This window comes from Brachyistius frenatus, unplaced genomic scaffold, assembly GCF_029030835.1.
Source record: "Brachyistius frenatus isolate BFR_SWC_R1_liver_20210118 unplaced genomic scaffold, ASM2903083v1 Contig_211, whole genome shotgun sequence".
NCBI lineage: Eukaryota > Metazoa > Chordata > Actinopteri > Embiotocidae > Brachyistius > Brachyistius frenatus.
Window position 1 is genome coordinate 352,501 of NW_027210810.1, and position 16,438 is coordinate 368,938.

Genomic DNA, 16,438 nt, shown 5'->3' on the forward strand with positions numbered 1-16,438 from the left:
AGGAACACCAGCCGCAGTTCTCTGGAGCAAGCGAACGAGCGCGAGTGCGAAGCCCTGAAGAGAGTCTGGGGCTCATCGCAGGGGACAGACTCCATCCTGCAGTACCTGCAGAGGAGCACCGAGCTCTGCTAGAACCCAAACTGGGACCCGGGGCGAGGAGCTGGACCGTTTCGCTGACTCGGCACTTCGGAGCTGGACCACTGAACACTTCCTCCTTTTGCTGTAAACATTTAAGTTATAATTTCAGCAGAATGTTGGGTTGACAACCGCTGAACTTTCGAAGGCTCTCGTTCTGCCGATGCAGCAGATGGACGTCGGTTTTGTCTCTTCGTCCACTACAGAGATGCATCCAGGACACGTTAGCCTAGCTTTAGCCAAGTTAGGTCGTAGGTCTCGTTAGCTTACATGTTGCTTCTCGGTCCTAACCTCTGCCTGTGGACTAAAAAAAACAAACTCAGCCAACTCTCGGATGGACTCGTGGCTTGCTTGTTAGCTAGCAGTTACCCGAGGGGTTCCACTGGGTACCATCGTAGGTCCTCTGCTGTTTGGTTTTACATGTTTGTTTTAGGTGTTTCAGGAAACCAAAGGACTGATCTTCATACATTCTGGAGGAACATATCGGTGTATGTTTACGGGTGTGCCTGTCAGACCAAACTGAGGGGATACACTTGTCTGTTACCTAAACAGACCTTCTCGGGGCTTAAACAGCCCGCCACTCAGACTGAACATTTACTGTTTAATGACAGGTTAAAACAGAAGGTTTCCACTGGAAGTTCTGCACAGTCTTTTGAATAAGCCCTGTGCTAAGCTAGGCTAGCGGTCCTGCCCCGTTTCCAGTCTTTGTGCTAAGCTAGGTTAGCAGTCCTGGTCCTCATAGGTGAAACTGATCTGAAACATGAACTCTTGACAAGAGAGCAGCACGGATATAAAATGTTGGACTGTTCTTTTTTTTAAAAGAGCAGTGTGCAGAATTTAGTGCCATCTAGTGATGAAGTTACAGATTACAACCAGCTGAATGAGTGTTACATGTTAAAGAGTCCACCTCGTTTCCTGCAGCGTCCCCCTCAGGACAGACAGACCTGTTTCAGCCTGCGGGGGGGCGCTGACGGGGACAGTCCGGGTGGAGTGATGAATTGTGGGCAAGTCCTGACACCGGTGAGTTGACTGACTCAGGTCTTTGTTATTGATCAGTTTGTGTCGGATTAAACTCTGATTGTGTCACATGACTGGATCTGTCATCTGGTTTCTGCTGCGTTCGCAGCGCTGCACTCAGAACCCAACACGCAGCTCCGTGTTGAAGTCCTCCACAGTCCGGATCGATGATCAGTTACCTGGAACCACGAGAACTCTTTTGCTTCCTGCTTTAATAAAGAGCTCAGAATATAAATGGACTCTGGTCCAGTGGGTTTTGATCAAGAATGATTTAAAACCTGTCGCTCAGCTGTTAAATGTGTTCACAGTGAAGATCGGAACGTTTTGAATTGGACGTCAACGAATCAAATATTAAATATATGAATGATCTGAGTTTTATAAAACACCTAATTCAAACGGGTTTTCTCAACCTCGGGGCCCCACAGAGGTCCCAGGACGGGCCCGAGGGGTCGCAAAGGGGGATGAGAGGATGAGTTCTGTTCTGGGTTCTGCAGATTTTTATGTTTTGATTTTCCTGATGAAACTCAAAACTTTTGGATGAAAAATGATGTCGTGAAAACAGATTCAGTTGTAGTTGATCTGCTGTCGTCAGTTTTCCAACTGAACTCTGATCAGCCTTCTCTTGAAGCTGTTTTTAAACCTGTCAGGAGGAGGCGCTGTCTGCAGGCGTTACAGCTTTAAAATCTCCTCAGTTTGAGTTCCACTGATTGAGATTTTATCTTTTTCAAATCAAAGTAATTTCATTCATGTTTTAGTGACAAAACAAACTGATTCAGCTACACAATTAAAAAAAAAAAAAACGTTTTACTTTGTAACTTTGAGAAAGTTTCTACAACGAAACCAAAAACACAACATGACGGACAGGCATCATGGGGGACAGGCGTCGTGCGCTCCTGTGGCCAGGTGGAGGTGGTAGGTGTGGTCGTGGAACATCAGCAGAGAGTAAAAGTTCTCTCCACCTCTCAGGAATCCGTGCTCGTTGTCGCTCCACGATACGGGACTGTCGGCAAAACCGTGAACCGTCATCGACACCCAGGACTCCAACCGAGGCTGGTCCAGGTAAACCCTGCAGGACAGGTGAGACGTACAGGTACTCGCATTTTAGAAAATCCAGCAACCCAGGTTTTTTTTTTTTTTTTTTTTTTTTTTTAAAGACCCAAAACCATGCGAGACACTTGTGATGCAACCAATCAGAACTCGGCCAGAGTTACGGCAGGTCAGAGGTCAGCTGACGGTAACTTGAGGTTACTCAAGGTCATTGATGTCAGGTCAGCTAAAGGTAACTTGAGGTCAGGGATGTCGGAGGTCACCGAGGTTAAGTGAAGTTAGCTGAAGCAGGAGGTCTGTGATGTTATGTAATTTAGGTCGGAGGTCACTGCGGTAGGGGACGGCTGACCTGAGCTCCTGGATGAGCCGGTGGACGTCCTGAGGCAGCAGCAGGCCGCAGATGGAGACGCTCAGAGCTCGACTGACCGTCGTCTTCGGTTCAGGACAGACCAGCGACGACAGGAAGCTGCTGGGCGAGTTCTCGCTGAAACCACAGAAGAAGAAGAATCGATAGGAGCGACGCGTGGTCATGTGACATGGTAGCGCACGATCTGCCCGACGTCTCACCTGCTGACGTCGGCGTCCACGGCCCCGAGCCACTCGATGAAGCCGTGAGGGTCCTTTGACTGCAGGTCAGAGGTCAGCAGGGCGGGGCAGGACAGGTCTGTCAGTATGCGGCGGCTGACCTCGGGTCTGTGCGCCGACGAATCGTAACGAGACAGGAGGGACTGCAGGGAGGCCCCGCCCCCTGCAGGATGGAGGCATCGTGGGTAAAATGCAGCGAGGGGCAGGGCATCTTGGGTAACACACTGCCGAGTCTCGACAATGTAACTCACCTGGATGATGTGACAGCATGAAGTCTGTCTGCAGCTGGAGGCGTGACTTCAGCCCCGTGAGGAGCCTCAGGTAGCCCCGCCCACCAGGAGCCATGCTGCTGTCAGTCAGGTCAACAGATACCACTGCAGTACAAGTACACAGAGGTACGGTCACAGTGCCGCAGTACAAGTACACACAGTATTGCAGTATTTTACAGGTGTCGGGTACAGCACGTTGTTCGTTGCCGAGATGCACGACACAAGACGGGAGGAGGGGATTAAATCTGGTCGATGCCAACGTGCCGAACGCCGCAACACTTCGGCATCAAGGAGGAAACGAAGAGGAAAAACGTCAGAAGAAGAAAAAACTGAAGACGCGATTTCATCAGGTGAGGAAGGAAAGCTGCATTAACATCGGCGAGGCTTTCCGACATCGGAGAGACCTCATGAAGACACAAAGATGTCCACCTGTCTGAACTTAGTTTTAGTGTTTACGTTCGAGTGCATCAGCAGATTTAGTTTCGTTGTCGTTTACAAAAAAAAGGTGAATTCAGACCGAATCGGCTGCTGCTCCTTCTGTGGTTGTATCTGGACGGTTTCCCTTCGAACCCCAACAACTCAAAGGAGTCTTTGTCCAGAGAGAGAGTCAGGTGACCTGCAGACGGACGGACAGACAGACAGACAGACATTGTGAAGAGGAAGTGATGTCACACATTATGACATCTGCAGCAGAGAAAAGAAGAGAGTTTTTTTTTTTTTTTTTTACCGTTTGGCATCAGAGCGATACAGTTGTCCTGATCGATCCGGGTCCTGTACGACAAACCGTACACACTCCCTGAAACACAGGTACGGGACAGGTGTGTGTGTTAGGTGTACAACCGTGTGCAGGTGTGTGTGCAGGTGCGTGTCCTGTGTTTAGTCACCCTGGTACACGGAGGTCTCCAGGAAGTGTTTGTCCAGCAGTTCATATATGGGCAGCTTCTTGATCAGGTAGAAGGTGCTGAAACCGCTGATCACGGAGTCCAGGTGGGAGGGGGCGGAGCTACAGGCAGGCAGCAGCACGGACACCTGCACAGGTGAAACGGATGGACGTAAATGCGACCGGATGTTTACGAAGTATTTAAAATGTAAATAGCAGCACGTTTAATTGTTTCTGCAGCCGACACGCGGGTTTGTTCGCAACGCACGTGGAGATAATCTAAAAAATATATATTTCCGATACAGAGCGCTGCAGCCAGACATTTATTTTGAAAGTCAGCGACCAGCACGTGTAAAGTTGGTTTGTTTTGCTTCTTTCTTTTTTTTTTGGTCAACTACTCTCACTTAGCCGGTCGTTAACGTGACCAGTCACACCTGACAGGTGAACACACTCCCGCCGCTGCAGCTGTAATTCGTCCCCGGTGTGTGGACAGCAGCTCGCCCGCTAACGGCTAACATGCTAACGGCCCCCCCACCTTGTAGTTGAAGTGCAGCTTCTCCACCTGCGAGGCGAGCCGGTTCTTCTCGTCTAGGAAACTGGACCGATCACACACCAGCAGATTCCGGGGAGTCTGACCCAGATCTGCGGACATCTTGAGTTCAACTTTATCGCACTTTTTTGTTTTGTTGTTGTTGTCGCTGTTGAAAAAAAAAACACGCGGAGTTTGAACGGGAGCTAAAACTTAACCGCGCACTTCCTGTTGGTACCCTTTCATCTTAAAAGCCTCCTGAAAGGAACAGCGCGAGGAAATATTATCCGGAAATTCGTATCATTTATAAGTGAAACTTGAAATTACTCCGAAACGGACCTTGTAAATGACCGTTGTAGGTTTTAAGTTGGCGTTACACGACGTGAAATGTTCATTGAAGTAAGTGTTCCTGAAAACCTCCGCGCGCCGCTTACTGACCCTCTCCGGTTGCCATAGTCACGTGTTCAGACCCGGCAGTGAGGCGGACACGCTTTCCGTGTGAGGAGAGAGATCGTCGTACCGGGTTGGTTCGGATCAGTTCGGACCGGGTGCAGTTGCTGCTGTTGGTTTTTCTTCTTTTTGTTGTTGTTGTTGTTGTTGTTGTTGTTGACGATAACCTGTGACGGTGACGTCATGTCGGCGGTCGCATGTGAACCTGGGCAGTTTGATGACGCAGAGGAGGACAGGTGAGTGTTGTTTACTTTTTTTTTTTTTACGTTTGTTTGTTTGTTTGTTTGTTTCAGATGAACTCAGTCTGGAGGGGAGTTTCATTCTTTAACCGGAAGGTAGAAACATCTGGATTTAATAGCATGTGATCATATTGATTGATCCGTTTGTAGTTGGTCTCTCCGGGGTGTTTTATTGATAACAGCCTGTTAAAATGTTGTGTAGTGTGATGTGTCATCTCTATTCCTAGTTCAACCGTCATTTAATCAGCTGGGCAGACCCGTCCCTCTCACACTACCGAAATAAACTGAAAACGTGTGTCAGTATTCAAATACAGAGGACAAGCCTCTTCAGACTGTTTAACGCCTCTTTCACAATTTTATTTCAAATAAAAGTCAGTCCATTTAGGAAGTTTGCATTAATTATTTAAAAATTCAAGCAATCTGCCACATTTGCGTGATCCTGTAAGTTCGCAAAGTTCCCACAATTTCCCGCAAAAAAAAAAGTTTCTGCTGAAGTCTGTCAGTTCAAAACTTCGGTTCCGACCAGTTCTGTCTCTTTCCGCAGCAGCCAATCAGATGTGTCGGCTGCACTGAATCACATCAGTGATGTCACTCTGCAGCCTTCCTCAGAGCAACAGAACATCAGCAAGGAGGAGGAGGAGGAATATGATGATGATGATGATGATTATGATGATGAAGATGAAGATGAGGAGTGGGCGTGGAGTTCAGCAGGAGATCTGACCAAAAGATACAATCGGACAAGTCTCACCTGTCAGGTTAGTCGCTCTGATCGATCAACCTGATTCATCTTTTTTTTTTTTTATTATTGATGATCCTATTTTTTCTTTTGGTTTCAGTCGTTTGATTATTATTTTTTTTTTTTTTTTACTTCAGTCAAACAAACAGAATCCGTCCAACAAGACGTTGCCGTCATCGACTCCGTCTGATAAAGCTCTGAGAAAATATGAACACAAGATCAACCTGGGTAACATCACACACACGACACGCGCACAAACTCATGTTCATTGGTTTTTCTGTGTCACATCTTTGAATTAATTCGGAAATGTTTCTTACTGACGATCAATAAACGATCGTATTGATCTCCATCCCGATCAGCTTATTATTTTTTTTTTTTTTATTGCAGATAAACTGAATTATGCTGACTCGGTGATCAATAAAGTGACAACAATGCAGAAACAGAAAGATGCCGGCACGTACGTCTGCACTCGGCTGATTTTTGTTTTACCTCGCTGGTCATGTGACCGAAGTGACTTAACGTTTTGATTGGCTGCTCTCCGCAGGCACAGAGTGAAGGACAAATCGGATCGAGCCACAGTCGAGCAGGTGAGGTTCACACATGAAGACGCTTTTATTTCGAAAAGGCTTGACGGGAAGTAAATGTGGTGATTTGACGTTTTGGAGAAAGTGAAACAGTTGAACCTGAAGATCAAAAAAGACGATTGTTTCTTCTTCTGCAGGTTTTGGATCCTCGGACTCGAATGATTCTGTTCAAGATGCTAAATCGTGGTCTCATCTGTGAAATCGACGGCTGCATCAGCACAGGAAAGGAGGTCAGACGGTCGATACGTTGATCCATATTCATCCGTACTGATCAATACGCTGCACTATAACTGGACAGAGATGTCACGCGATATCACCACAGTCAGCATAATCTGAATAAAAACACAACTTGTGTATATCGTGTGGGTCATGTAAAAAATAATATACAGAATAATCTATTTAGAATTTTATTAAAATGTTTGAAATAAATTACAAAATATACAAAAGAAATGTTAAAAAAAACATTTTTATGAAATACTGTGTGATCATGCATGAATTAATATACAGAATATTGTATGTAATACTTTTACTTACTACGTTACTAATAATGTAGGCCTACCAAAAAAAATGTTTATGTACAAAATGCTGCAGCAAAATAATGTTCGTAATAATGTCTGCTATACATACAGAGACGAGTAATAATGATCGGACATTCATTAATTATGAATGATGTATGTGGTCGCTGACAAACACGTGTTTTTCAGGCTAACGTTTATCACGCCAGCACAAAAGCTGGAGAAAGCAGAGCCATCAAGATCTACAAGACGTCCATCCTGCTGTTCAAAGACCGAGACAAATACGTCAGCGGGGAGTTCAGGTCAGTCACACACCACAGAAGAAGAGTTCAGGTCAGTTACACACCACAGAAGAAGAGTTCAGGTCAGTGTCACACCACAGAAGAAGAGTTCAGGTCAGTGTCACACCACAGAAGAAGAGTTCAGGTCAGTCACACACCACAGAAGAAGAGTTCAGGTCAGTGTCACACACCACAGAAGAAGAGTTCAGGTCAGTCACACACCACAGAAGAAGAGTTCAGGTCAGTTACACACCACAGAAGAAGAGTTCAGGTCAGTGTCACACCAAAGAAGAAGAGTTCAGGTAGGTATTGACCATCAGTAACTGTCTGTTGGTGAAGATTCAATTTGATCTTGTTTACATTTGAGGTCCAGTAAGACCTCAAGGAACTGACCCTTTAGGAACTAAAACTTTCAGGATCCGTTAGGAACCTTCAGGAACAGTGTTCTGAGTTTTTCTGGTTTTCTGCAGGTTCCGTCGCGGTTATTGTAAGGGAAACCCCAGGAAGATGGTGAGAACGTGGGCTGAGAAAGAAATGAGGAACCTCATCAGGTCAGAACCTTTCTACTGACACAAAGAACCAAGTAGAACCTAATCTAACTGGTCGAACCTCACTTGACTGATAGAACCCAGTAGAACCTGACTTGACAGGGAGAAACTGATCTGACAAGTAGAACCCAGTAGAACCTGATCTAACTGGTAGAACCTGATCTAACTGGTCAGACCTGATCTGACTAGTAGAACCTGACCTGACAAGTAGAACCCAGTAGAACCTGATCTGACTGGTAGAACCTGATCTGACAGGGAGAAACTGATCTGACAAGTAGAACCTGATCTAACTGGTCGAACCTGATCTGACTAGTAGGACCTGACCTGACAAGTAGAACCGGATCTAACTGGTAGAACCTGATCTGACTGGTAGAACCTGATCTGACTTGTAGAACCTGACTGTGTGTGTGTGTGTTTCAGGCTGCAGACGGCAGGAATCCTGAGTCCGGAACCTCTTCTGCTCAGAAGTCACGTTCTGCTGATGAGCTTCATTGGGAAAGACAACATGTAATAATTTATCAATCACAGTGATTCATCTCCATGTACAGATCAATCAATGTCACATATTGATCACCGTCTTCCCTCGTTGATCGATCAGACCGGCTCCTCTGCTGAAGAACGCGTCGCTGTCGGAGTCGAAGGCCCGGGAGCTCTACCTGCAGGTGATCCAGGACATGAGGAAGATGTTTCAAGACGCTCGACTCGTCCACGCCGACCTCAGCGAGTTCAACATGCTGTGAGAAGATCCTTTCAAAATAAAATCCCAGTGAGGAGTTTTGCTGCGTGTTTCTGACCCGCCTCTGACCTGTTGGCAGGTATCACGACGGAGACGCTTACATCATCGACGTGTCGCAGTCGGTGGAGCACGACCACCCTCACGCCCTGGAGTTCCTCAGGAAGGACTGCAGCAACGTCAACGGTGAGACGCCGCCGGCAGGTTTCTGACAACGCAATTCACTGCGCCGAGATTCAAACCTGTTGTTTCACATCTGTCTTGGTTTTTTTCCCTAGCGTTCTTTGTAAAACACGACGTGGCCGTGATGACGGTCAGAGAGCTGTTCGACTTCATCACCGACCCGTCGATCACCTGCCACAACATGGAACAATACCTGGAGAAGGTGAAAACGTCCATCGGGTCGTAACTTTGTTGATAAAACGCAGTCGAGATGTCGACGTGAAGACGATGAGTTTGTGTGTCTGTGATTTGCTCGTCCAGGTGATGGTCTTCGCGGCTGAGCGGACGTCGGAGCAGCGATCCAATCAGGACGGAGTGGACGAAGAGGTGACGTATTACAGCTGGTTATGGCGATAACCTGCTCTCTCTCTCTTGAGTCTGTCTGACCTTTGACCTCCCCCCCTCCACATGCAGGTGTTTAAGAAAGCCTACATCCCACGGACTCTGACGGAGGTCAGCCATTATGAGCGAGACGTCGACCTGATGAGGACGAAGGAGGAGGACTCGGCCATCAGCGGCCACGACGACAACGTAAGGATGACTTGGAAGAAGAGTAAAGACGGAGACGGTAGAGATAACGAGACGAAGGTGATGATGAAGCTAATGGAGATATGTTGTGTTTCACAGATTCTCTATCAGACGCTGACCGGACTGAAGAAGGATCTCTCTGGAGTTCAGACGGTAAGATGACCTCACGCTCTGTCTTGCTCACAGACTTCATATAAAAGTGGACGTAGCTACTGAGGCCGATGCGGAAGTGTCTTAAGCTGTATTACCACCGGGTGCCACTAGAGGTCGTCTCCGGCTCCATAGACTGTGTAATTCACTAAATTCACTCTTCCAGATTAGTGTTCTGGCCGTCCATTTGAAAATAATCACAAACCAACGAGTGACATCACCGCCGGTTGCCGCTTCAGTCGCCTGACTGACCTTCCATAAATCTCTTCTCAGGTTCCTGCTCTTCTGGAAGATGACTGCTCTTCATCAGAGGACGAGGAGGATGACGATGATGATGATGAAGAGGAGGAGAAGGAGGATCAAGAGCAGAGTGAGGATGTCCCAGTGGACAAAAAGGTGTTTAAATCTTACGTCGGTAAAGCAGCGAACGATCAAGCCCAGTTTGTTTCTGCAAATAGACAACATTTGTGTTTGTTGTTTCAGGAGAGGAAGAAGATAGTGAAAGAAGCTCAGAGAGAGAAAAGAAAAACAAAAGTACCGAAACACGTGAAGAAGAGGAAGGAGAAGGTGACCAAGATGAAGAAAGGCAAATTATGATGATGAGGATGAGTTCCTGTTTGTCGGTGTGGACTCCCGTCTGTCGCCCAAAACTCAAAACCTGGCATTCATGAAATATATAGGTCACCTGTGAGGAGAACGCCGGCCGGTTGCCTGGCGACCAATCCCGGCTGAGATAAAAGTCCTGTTTTGCTTAATCAGCGTCCAGCTGGAAGTTGCTGCGGGTTTGTTTCAGTACAGCAACACGAAATATGACGAGAAGCAGAGAGAAATTTTTAATAAACCATTAAACACTTTTATCATCTTGTCCTCTGTGTTCATTTAACATCCGACAAACTGTGAGCTTCGCAAGCTTGTAAAGACGCTCATGTCAGCCTAACGTAACGAACAGCGGTAGCTAATGTTGGCTAGTAAACAAGATGATGTTAGTTATTAAACATGTCGGGTAACAAACGAGCTACGTTGACCGCTGCAGCTTTAAAATAAGTCGACGGTTTTCTGTTATGTGGCCGTGATGGCGATTGTTGAGAGTGGAAATGTTTCAAACTCAATTTCTGGGCAGTTTTTAGTTTACCATGCAGGTACTCGTCGCACGCTGCATGTTTCCGTACTCGACGGTGGGAGTTTACTGATGCACTTAAAATAGTGAGCGTTGGTAAGTAAATACGCGACCTGCGACGCAGCACACACCGTTCGAACTTCACGTAGGCTGATGCTGCCGCCATCTTCACTGTCCCTGTACGCTGATCAATATCTCGATAAACATGACCAGTAACTGCTTTGCTGTCTAGCCGCCTACATGTCAACCACTGTTCCCCAATAGAGTGGTTGTGCTCTTAGTGTGGCATTGAGGGCGGGGCAAGAGGCGGGGCAAGAGGCGGGACCAGATGGACAAGAGGTGGGGCCACGACACCGGGTCTGCGCTTCATACTGCATCATCAGCTTCAGTTTCTTAAATCCCTGCAGCACCTGAACGCAGCAGGATACAATGACAGTCAACACAGCAGCTCGTCTGTCAGAACTAGTCTGTTTTATTCTGAAAATAAAAACTGCCTCATATTTACTGTCTTGTTTCTTATATGAAGACTATCATTGATCATGAACATCTCCGGTGATCGGTTAACTCTTTACCTTCACACTTCAGCTCTCTTAACGTTTATATGTGCTCCTGCGGGTTTCCGGATCAGCCAATCAGAACAGAGAACACCAGCCAATCGGCCCGGTGACTTTTGACTTTTCTCATTACAGTAAAAACTGTGAACTTTATTGTTACATTGATTCCCTAAATGTAAAAACGTTATCATGTCCAGAGGTCAAAGGTCAACTTGGCAGCTTCTCGCAGGTTTCAGGCGTCAAACTAAAATTATCTACAACATACCCAGAGAACATAAATACAGAAACACTTTTCCCCCACGGGAGTTTTCATTGACATAACGCATTACCCTAAACTTAACCATCAAAACTAAAACCGTAACTTAAATCTGATTCTTTTTTTTTTTTTTACAAGATAACTGAGTCCAAAGTCTCAAACTACATGCTCAACCCCATGGGACCTAAATATCCGTTCCCCCATGGGTTGGTGTGTATTCAGGTTTCAGTCAACACCAGGATTTAGTACACACAGTACCCACAGATGGGAGGCTAAAAACAAAGTGTGTGTTCGTGTTCTGATCGTTTGAACTTACAGCTGAACTGCAGACTATAATTTAACACAAATGTCTTGATACATAATAACACACTCAGTGATACACACTAAAACACACATTATTGCACACTGACATACGTTGAGATATACAACACGCACCGATGGAGGACATGCTCACGAGCTGTCTTCGACAGAATTAGCGGTGAGGACAATTGTCTGAACAGGATGTTTGTTCGCCGTCAGCTGACTCAACACACGTGCAGTCACTTCCTTCATGTCCTGCTGAGCTCTGAACTTTAAGAACATCTGAGACTCTGCAGCTATTTGAGGAAAAAAATCACTTCAAAACAAACCTTTTCTAAAATTGAGACATTGTTAGATGAAGTTCTGCATGAGCCTCATTACCGGACACAGTGAAGTTGGTGTGTGTGTGTGTGTGTGTTTTAAGAGGAGCTGATGGTCCCAGCAGGGCTCTCATTGGTCGGTTGTGCTGCAGGAGGAAGGAACTGAGCTCTGATTGGCTGTTTATAGCATAAAAGAGAAAAAGGTTTAGAGAAGTTGATCAAATTTGTTCTCTTCAGAAACTTGTGTCATCAGGTACTGACTCTGCTGCTGTTGGTTCTACTGCTGTTGGTTCTACTACTGTTGGTTCTATTGCTGCTGCTGGTTCTATTGCTGCAGCTGTTGGTTCTATTGCTGCTGGTTCTACTGCTGCTGGTTCTATTGCTGCGGTTAGTTCTACTGCTGTTGGTTCTACTGCTGCTGTTGGTTTTACAGATTCATATGTTCTTTTCTACTTTCTACTTTCTCTGCTTTTTCACTTCTTGTTGTTTTCTTCTTTGATCTTCCTCCCTCCTCTCTTTTCTCTTTTCTCTACACATTTGTCTTTTCGTCCTTTTCTTCTTCTTCTCTTCTACTTTTGTCTTTTGGGTCATTTATTTTTGTCTCGTCTTCATATTTTATATTTTGCATGTCATTTGTTTTTCTGTTTATACTTTCTGTTGTTCTTCTCTATTATCTCTTTTGTTTTTTGTGTTGTGTTTCTACTCTCTGATTTCTCTACTCTCTGACAGGAGGTCTCTTAGATTTTTGTCATCATGGCCGACTGGACCAACTATCTAAACTTCGGGATCTCCATCGCTAAACAGGCCAGTGAGGTAAGACACACAGCGGCCAATCGGAACACAGCTCTGAGACAGAGGTCAGAGGTCACGGTTGGGATTAAAAGCAGTGAATGCAGGGCTGCAGTTAGACCAATTAGAGAAGGGTGCGACGATGATGTCACTGTTTGACTCGACCAGATGTTCCAGGTGTGAATGCCGGCTCAGCAGCTGGAGGTTCAGAGTCAGAGGAGTCGACCAATCACAGCCCGGCAGCTGCTGTGTGTGTCCAATCAGTTCCAGGAGGAGCTGGTGATGTCATCCAGGTTCAGAGGGCGGTCAGGTTCGATAAGAAGCTTCTGGAATGTCACGAAGTAGAGTTTACTGTACACACACACACACACACACACACACACACACACACACACACACACACACACACACACACACGCACCTGATACACACTTACCTGGCTGCTGCTCAGGTGAGTTGACCTCTGACCTCTGCTTTGTCAGGATCAGATTTCTATTGTCTTGGACTGGAAACATAAACAGAGGAAGTTCTAAAAAATAAAAGTGTATCTGTAAGCTGTGTTCTTAACTTATTATCAGTGAACCTCGTCACTTCCTGCAGATGTTTCACAATAAAAGCTCTTCCCAGTAGACTTTAATTGTAAAACATATGCAGCTGAAGAGACTAATGATTGATGAAACTGTCTACTTGAATGAATTTTTAAAAGCATGACTTTTACTTTAGTAAGGCATTTTCACTTCCTGTAACACGGTGAGGAAACAACTGTCTGTCACATTTGTAGTGCATCAAAAATAAAAAACAAACTGAATTAGAATTTTTTTTTGGTTTGCTGTCATCAGATTGTCCTGACGGCGTTTCACCAGCAGAAAGAAGTGAAGTTGAAAAGTTCTCCAGCTGATTTAGTGACCGAAACTGATCAGAGAGTCGAGAAGATCCTGATCTCTGCCATCAGGAATCAATATCCTCAACACAGGTTCTACTACTCTTTTTCATTTTATTATCTCGTGTTTTTTTTCTCCTCCTCGATGCTGTCAGTCCTCAGGAGAACCAGTAGAACCTGAACTGAGTTTAAACTAAAAGTCTGTGAAGTGACCTTTTAAATTAAACGGATTCTAATTGGACAGGCAGACTGGAGACAGTCTAGCATCTGCCCGGCAACAGCAGTGAGCAGGATGATGATGTTGTTTGGTTTCAGGTTCATCGGGGAGGAGTCTGTAGCTGCAGGCGAGCGTGTGGAGCTGACTGACAGCCCGACCTGGATCATCGATCCTATCGACGGGACTGTTAACTTTGTCCACAGGTGAGAGACGCCGGCCACATGGTGATGTCACAGACAGCTGGTCTCACCCGGTGATATGGCCACATGTTGTCTGCTTTTGATTAACCACTCAACCCGTCTGTGAGAAATTTGACCATCTGGTGGCGCTGTAGGGAACGTCAAATGTCAACCAGAGTCATCAGGATTCAACCTCTGGGCTCCATCAATGTCTAAACCAAATTTCAAGGAAGTCCACCTAACACATGTTGAGATATTTCACTGACAAGCCCTCTTGTGAACTCATAGAACTGTAGTTACAATTCATAGAACTGTAGTTACAACTCATAAAACTGTAGTTACAACTTATAGAACTGTAGTTACAATTTATAGAACTGTAGTTACAATTCATAAAACTGTAGTTACAACTTATAGAACTGTAGTTACAATTCATAGAACTGTAGTTACAATTCATAGAACTGTAGTTACAACTTATAGAACTGTAGTTACAATTCATAAAACTGTAGTTACAACTTATAGAACTGTAGTTACAATTCATAAAACTGTAGTTACAATTCATAGAACTGTAGTTACAACTTATAGAACTGTAGTTACAATTCATAGAACTGTAGTTACAACTTATAGAACTGTAGTTACAATTCATAAAACTGTAGTTACAATTCATAGAACTGTAGTTACAACTTATAGAACTGTAGTTACAATTCATAGAACTGTAGTTACAACTTATAGAACTGTAGTTACAACTTATAGAACTGTAGTTACAATTCATAAAACTGTAGTTACAACTTATAGAACTGTAGTTACAATTTATAGAACTGTAGTTACAATTCATAGAACTGTAGTTACAACTTATAGAACTGTAGTTACAATTCATAGAACTGTAGTTACAACTTATAGAACTGTAGTTACAACTTATAGAACTGTAGTTACAATTTATAGAACTGTAGTTACAATTCATAGAACTGTAGTTACAACTTATAGAACTGTAGTTACAATTCATAGAACTGTAGTTACAACTTATAGAACTGTAGTTACAATTTATAGAACTGTAGTTACAATTCATAGAACTGTAGTTACAACTTATAGAACTGTAGTTACAATTCATAGAACTGTAGTTACAACTTATAGAACTGTAGTTACAACTTATAGAACTGTAATCAGAACCTGATACTGATTCTCTTTACAGGTTTCCATTTGTGGCCATCTCCATCGCCTTCAGCGTCAACAAGCAGGTAAGCGCCGCTGTCACTTCCAGATCAGAGGTCAGAGGTCAAACAGGAAGTCAGCTGTCATGTTGTCGTTGTCAGACGGAGTTTGGGATCGTCTACAGCCTTGTGGAGGACAAAATGTTCCACGCTCAGAGAGGAAGAGGAGCGTTCCTGAACGGACAGCCGCTGCACGCCTCTGGACAGGAAGGTGACATAACTCGCATGACATCATTGCATTCATTCGCATGACGGCTGATGGTGGAAGGAAAATGTTGAACGTTACGTGTTGAGGTGGTTACGTGTTGGTTTTTAAGGCGGATTTTGGTTCATTCTGACCGTTCTGTCTTGTCCAATCAGACATCAACAGGTGTGTGGTGGTGACGGAGATTGGGGCGGAGCGCGACGACCTCGCTCTGTCCACCATGACCACCAACATTTTCAGACTGCTGAAACTTCCAGTTCACGGGTGCGGCATGTTTGTATGTTGCCGGCACGGTTGTATGTTTTTGCCGTGTTTGTACGTCGTTGACATGTTTGCGTGTCGTTGACGTGTTTCAGCGTCCGTGCGTTGGGGACAGCGGCGGTCGACATGTGTCAGGTGGCGACAGGTGGAGCCGACGCTTATTACCACATCGGGATGCACTGCTGGGACATCGCAGCCTCTGCCATCATCGTCCAGGAGGCTGGAGGCGTCGTCATGGATACGGACGGTCTGTTTCTCATCCGTGATGCCATATGTCACTTATGTGTGGGCGTGGCCTCCTCTGATTGGTCCACTTGTTCGTTTTTTTTTTTCCAGGCTCCAAGTTTGACATGATGTCTCGGAGAGTCATAGCTGCTAGCTCCACGGCTGTGGCCCATCACATCTCCCAGGTGATCCAGGCGTTTCCCTGTCGCCGTGACGACGAGGACCCCAGCAAGTGTGTCTGTGGAGCAACAGGTGTGAATGGACTCAGCTGAGAGGACGTTTGATGTTTGTCATGATTTCAAAACGCAAATAAAACCTTCAAAACTGATGTCACAATGTTCCTGCTTTTTACTACTCCAGCAAACATCTCAACAATAACAATAACACTGTTGTCTGTGTTTCTTGGTTGTTTGTATATAATATATATAGATATATACTGTACTGTATATACTGTGCATTTCATATTTTATATTTATATTTTA

General features: G+C 45.2%; 4 protein-coding genes across 6 annotated transcripts in view; 3 read left to right on the forward strand and 1 right to left on the reverse strand.

Annotated features, from left to right (window-relative positions):
- Positions 1-476, forward strand: part of cdyl (chromodomain protein, Y-like) — a 4,619-nt gene extending 4,143 nt beyond the window's left edge. The window contains exon 7 of the mRNA XM_069719290.1: positions 1-476. This exon is cut by the window's left edge and continues 27 nt beyond it. Within this exon, the coding sequence (XP_069575391.1) occupies positions 1-132 (132 nt within the window). The 3' untranslated portion in view covers positions 133-476.
- Positions 477-1,942: 1,466 nt separating this feature from the next.
- On the reverse strand, positions 1,943-4,621 carry rpp40 (ribonuclease P/MRP 40 subunit). Its single transcript, XM_069719312.1, has 8 exons — positions 4,469-4,621; positions 3,938-4,082; positions 3,781-3,849; positions 3,571-3,669; positions 3,036-3,158; positions 2,767-2,947; positions 2,549-2,683; positions 1,943-2,218 (listed from the first exon to the last, which is right to left on the reverse strand). Exons 1-8 carry the CDS (start codon positions 4,583-4,585, stop codon positions 2,020-2,022), a joined length of 1,068 nt encoding a protein of 355 aa, XP_069575413.1. The 5' UTR covers positions 4,586-4,621; the 3' UTR covers positions 1,943-2,019.
- Positions 4,622-4,655: 34 nt separating this feature from the next.
- Positions 4,656-10,305, forward strand: riok1 (RIO kinase 1 (yeast)). Of its 2 annotated transcripts, none has more exons than XM_069719291.1 (17): positions 4,656-5,148; positions 5,696-5,906; positions 6,025-6,115; positions 6,275-6,344; positions 6,432-6,474; positions 6,609-6,701; positions 7,176-7,288; positions 7,738-7,818; positions 8,236-8,322; positions 8,414-8,551; positions 8,631-8,734; positions 8,827-8,933; positions 9,032-9,097; positions 9,185-9,301; positions 9,398-9,451; positions 9,722-9,844; positions 9,932-10,305. In XM_069719291.1, the coding sequence occupies exons 1-17, from the start codon at positions 5,096-5,098 to the stop codon at positions 10,043-10,045; spliced, it is 1,665 nt and encodes a 554-aa protein (XP_069575392.1). In that variant the 5' UTR covers positions 4,656-5,095; the 3' UTR covers positions 10,046-10,305. The 2 variants fall into 2 exon arrangements, with proteins under 2 accessions (XP_069575392.1, XP_069575393.1); XM_069719292.1 differs by having other exon boundaries at positions 5,699-5,906.
- A 1,870-nt stretch (positions 10,306-12,175) lies between these two features.
- Positions 12,176-16,284, forward strand: LOC138633208 (inositol monophosphatase 1-like). Of its 2 annotated transcripts, XM_069719321.1 has the most exons (10): positions 12,278-12,309; positions 12,346-12,382; positions 12,725-12,808; positions 13,624-13,757; positions 13,980-14,084; positions 15,247-15,292; positions 15,368-15,476; positions 15,626-15,734; positions 15,827-15,978; positions 16,068-16,284. In XM_069719321.1, exons 3-10 carry the CDS (start codon positions 12,749-12,751, stop codon positions 16,226-16,228), a joined length of 876 nt encoding a protein of 291 aa, XP_069575422.1. In that variant the 5' UTR covers positions 12,278-12,309; positions 12,346-12,382; positions 12,725-12,748; the 3' UTR covers positions 16,229-16,284. The 2 variants fall into 2 exon arrangements, with proteins under 2 accessions (XP_069575423.1, XP_069575422.1); XM_069719322.1 differs by lacking the exons at positions 12,278-12,309; positions 12,346-12,382 and adding an exon at positions 12,176-12,248.
- Positions 16,285-16,438: the final 154 nt, after the last annotated feature.

Bases quoted from the DNA above. Each gene is read 5' to 3' on its own strand.
- rpp40 (XM_069719312.1), bottom strand. From the start codon at position 4,585: ATGTCCGCAGATCTGGGTCAGACTCCCCGGAATCTGCTGGTGTGTGAT. The intron at 3,850-3,937 runs GTGACTAAACAC...CCTGTGTTTCAG, and splicing joins GGAGACCTCCGTGTACCAGG to GGAGTGTGTACGGTTTGTCG. The intron at 2,219-2,548 runs GTCAGCCGTCCC...CCTGTCCTGCAG, and splicing joins CGGCTCATCCAGGAGCTCAG to GGTTTACCTGGACCAGCCTC.
- riok1 (XM_069719291.1), top strand. From the start codon at position 5,096: ATGTCGGCGGTCGCATGTGAACCTGGGCAGTTTGATGACGCAGAGGAG. The intron at 5,149-5,695 runs GTGAGTGTTGTT...CTCTTTCCGCAG, and splicing joins GATGACGCAGAGGAGGACAG to CAGCCAATCAGATGTGTCGG. The intron at 6,116-6,274 runs GTAACATCACAC...TTTTTATTGCAG, and splicing joins TGAACACAAGATCAACCTGG to ATAAACTGAATTATGCTGAC.
- LOC138633208 (XM_069719322.1), top strand. From the start codon at position 12,749: ATGGCCGACTGGACCAACTATCTAAACTTCGGGATCTCCATCGCTAAA. The intron at 13,758-13,979 runs GTTCTACTACTC...GTTTGGTTTCAG, and splicing joins AATCAATATCCTCAACACAG to GTTCATCGGGGAGGAGTCTG. The intron at 15,735-15,826 runs GTGCGGCATGTT...GACGTGTTTCAG, and splicing joins CTGAAACTTCCAGTTCACGG to CGTCCGTGCGTTGGGGACAG.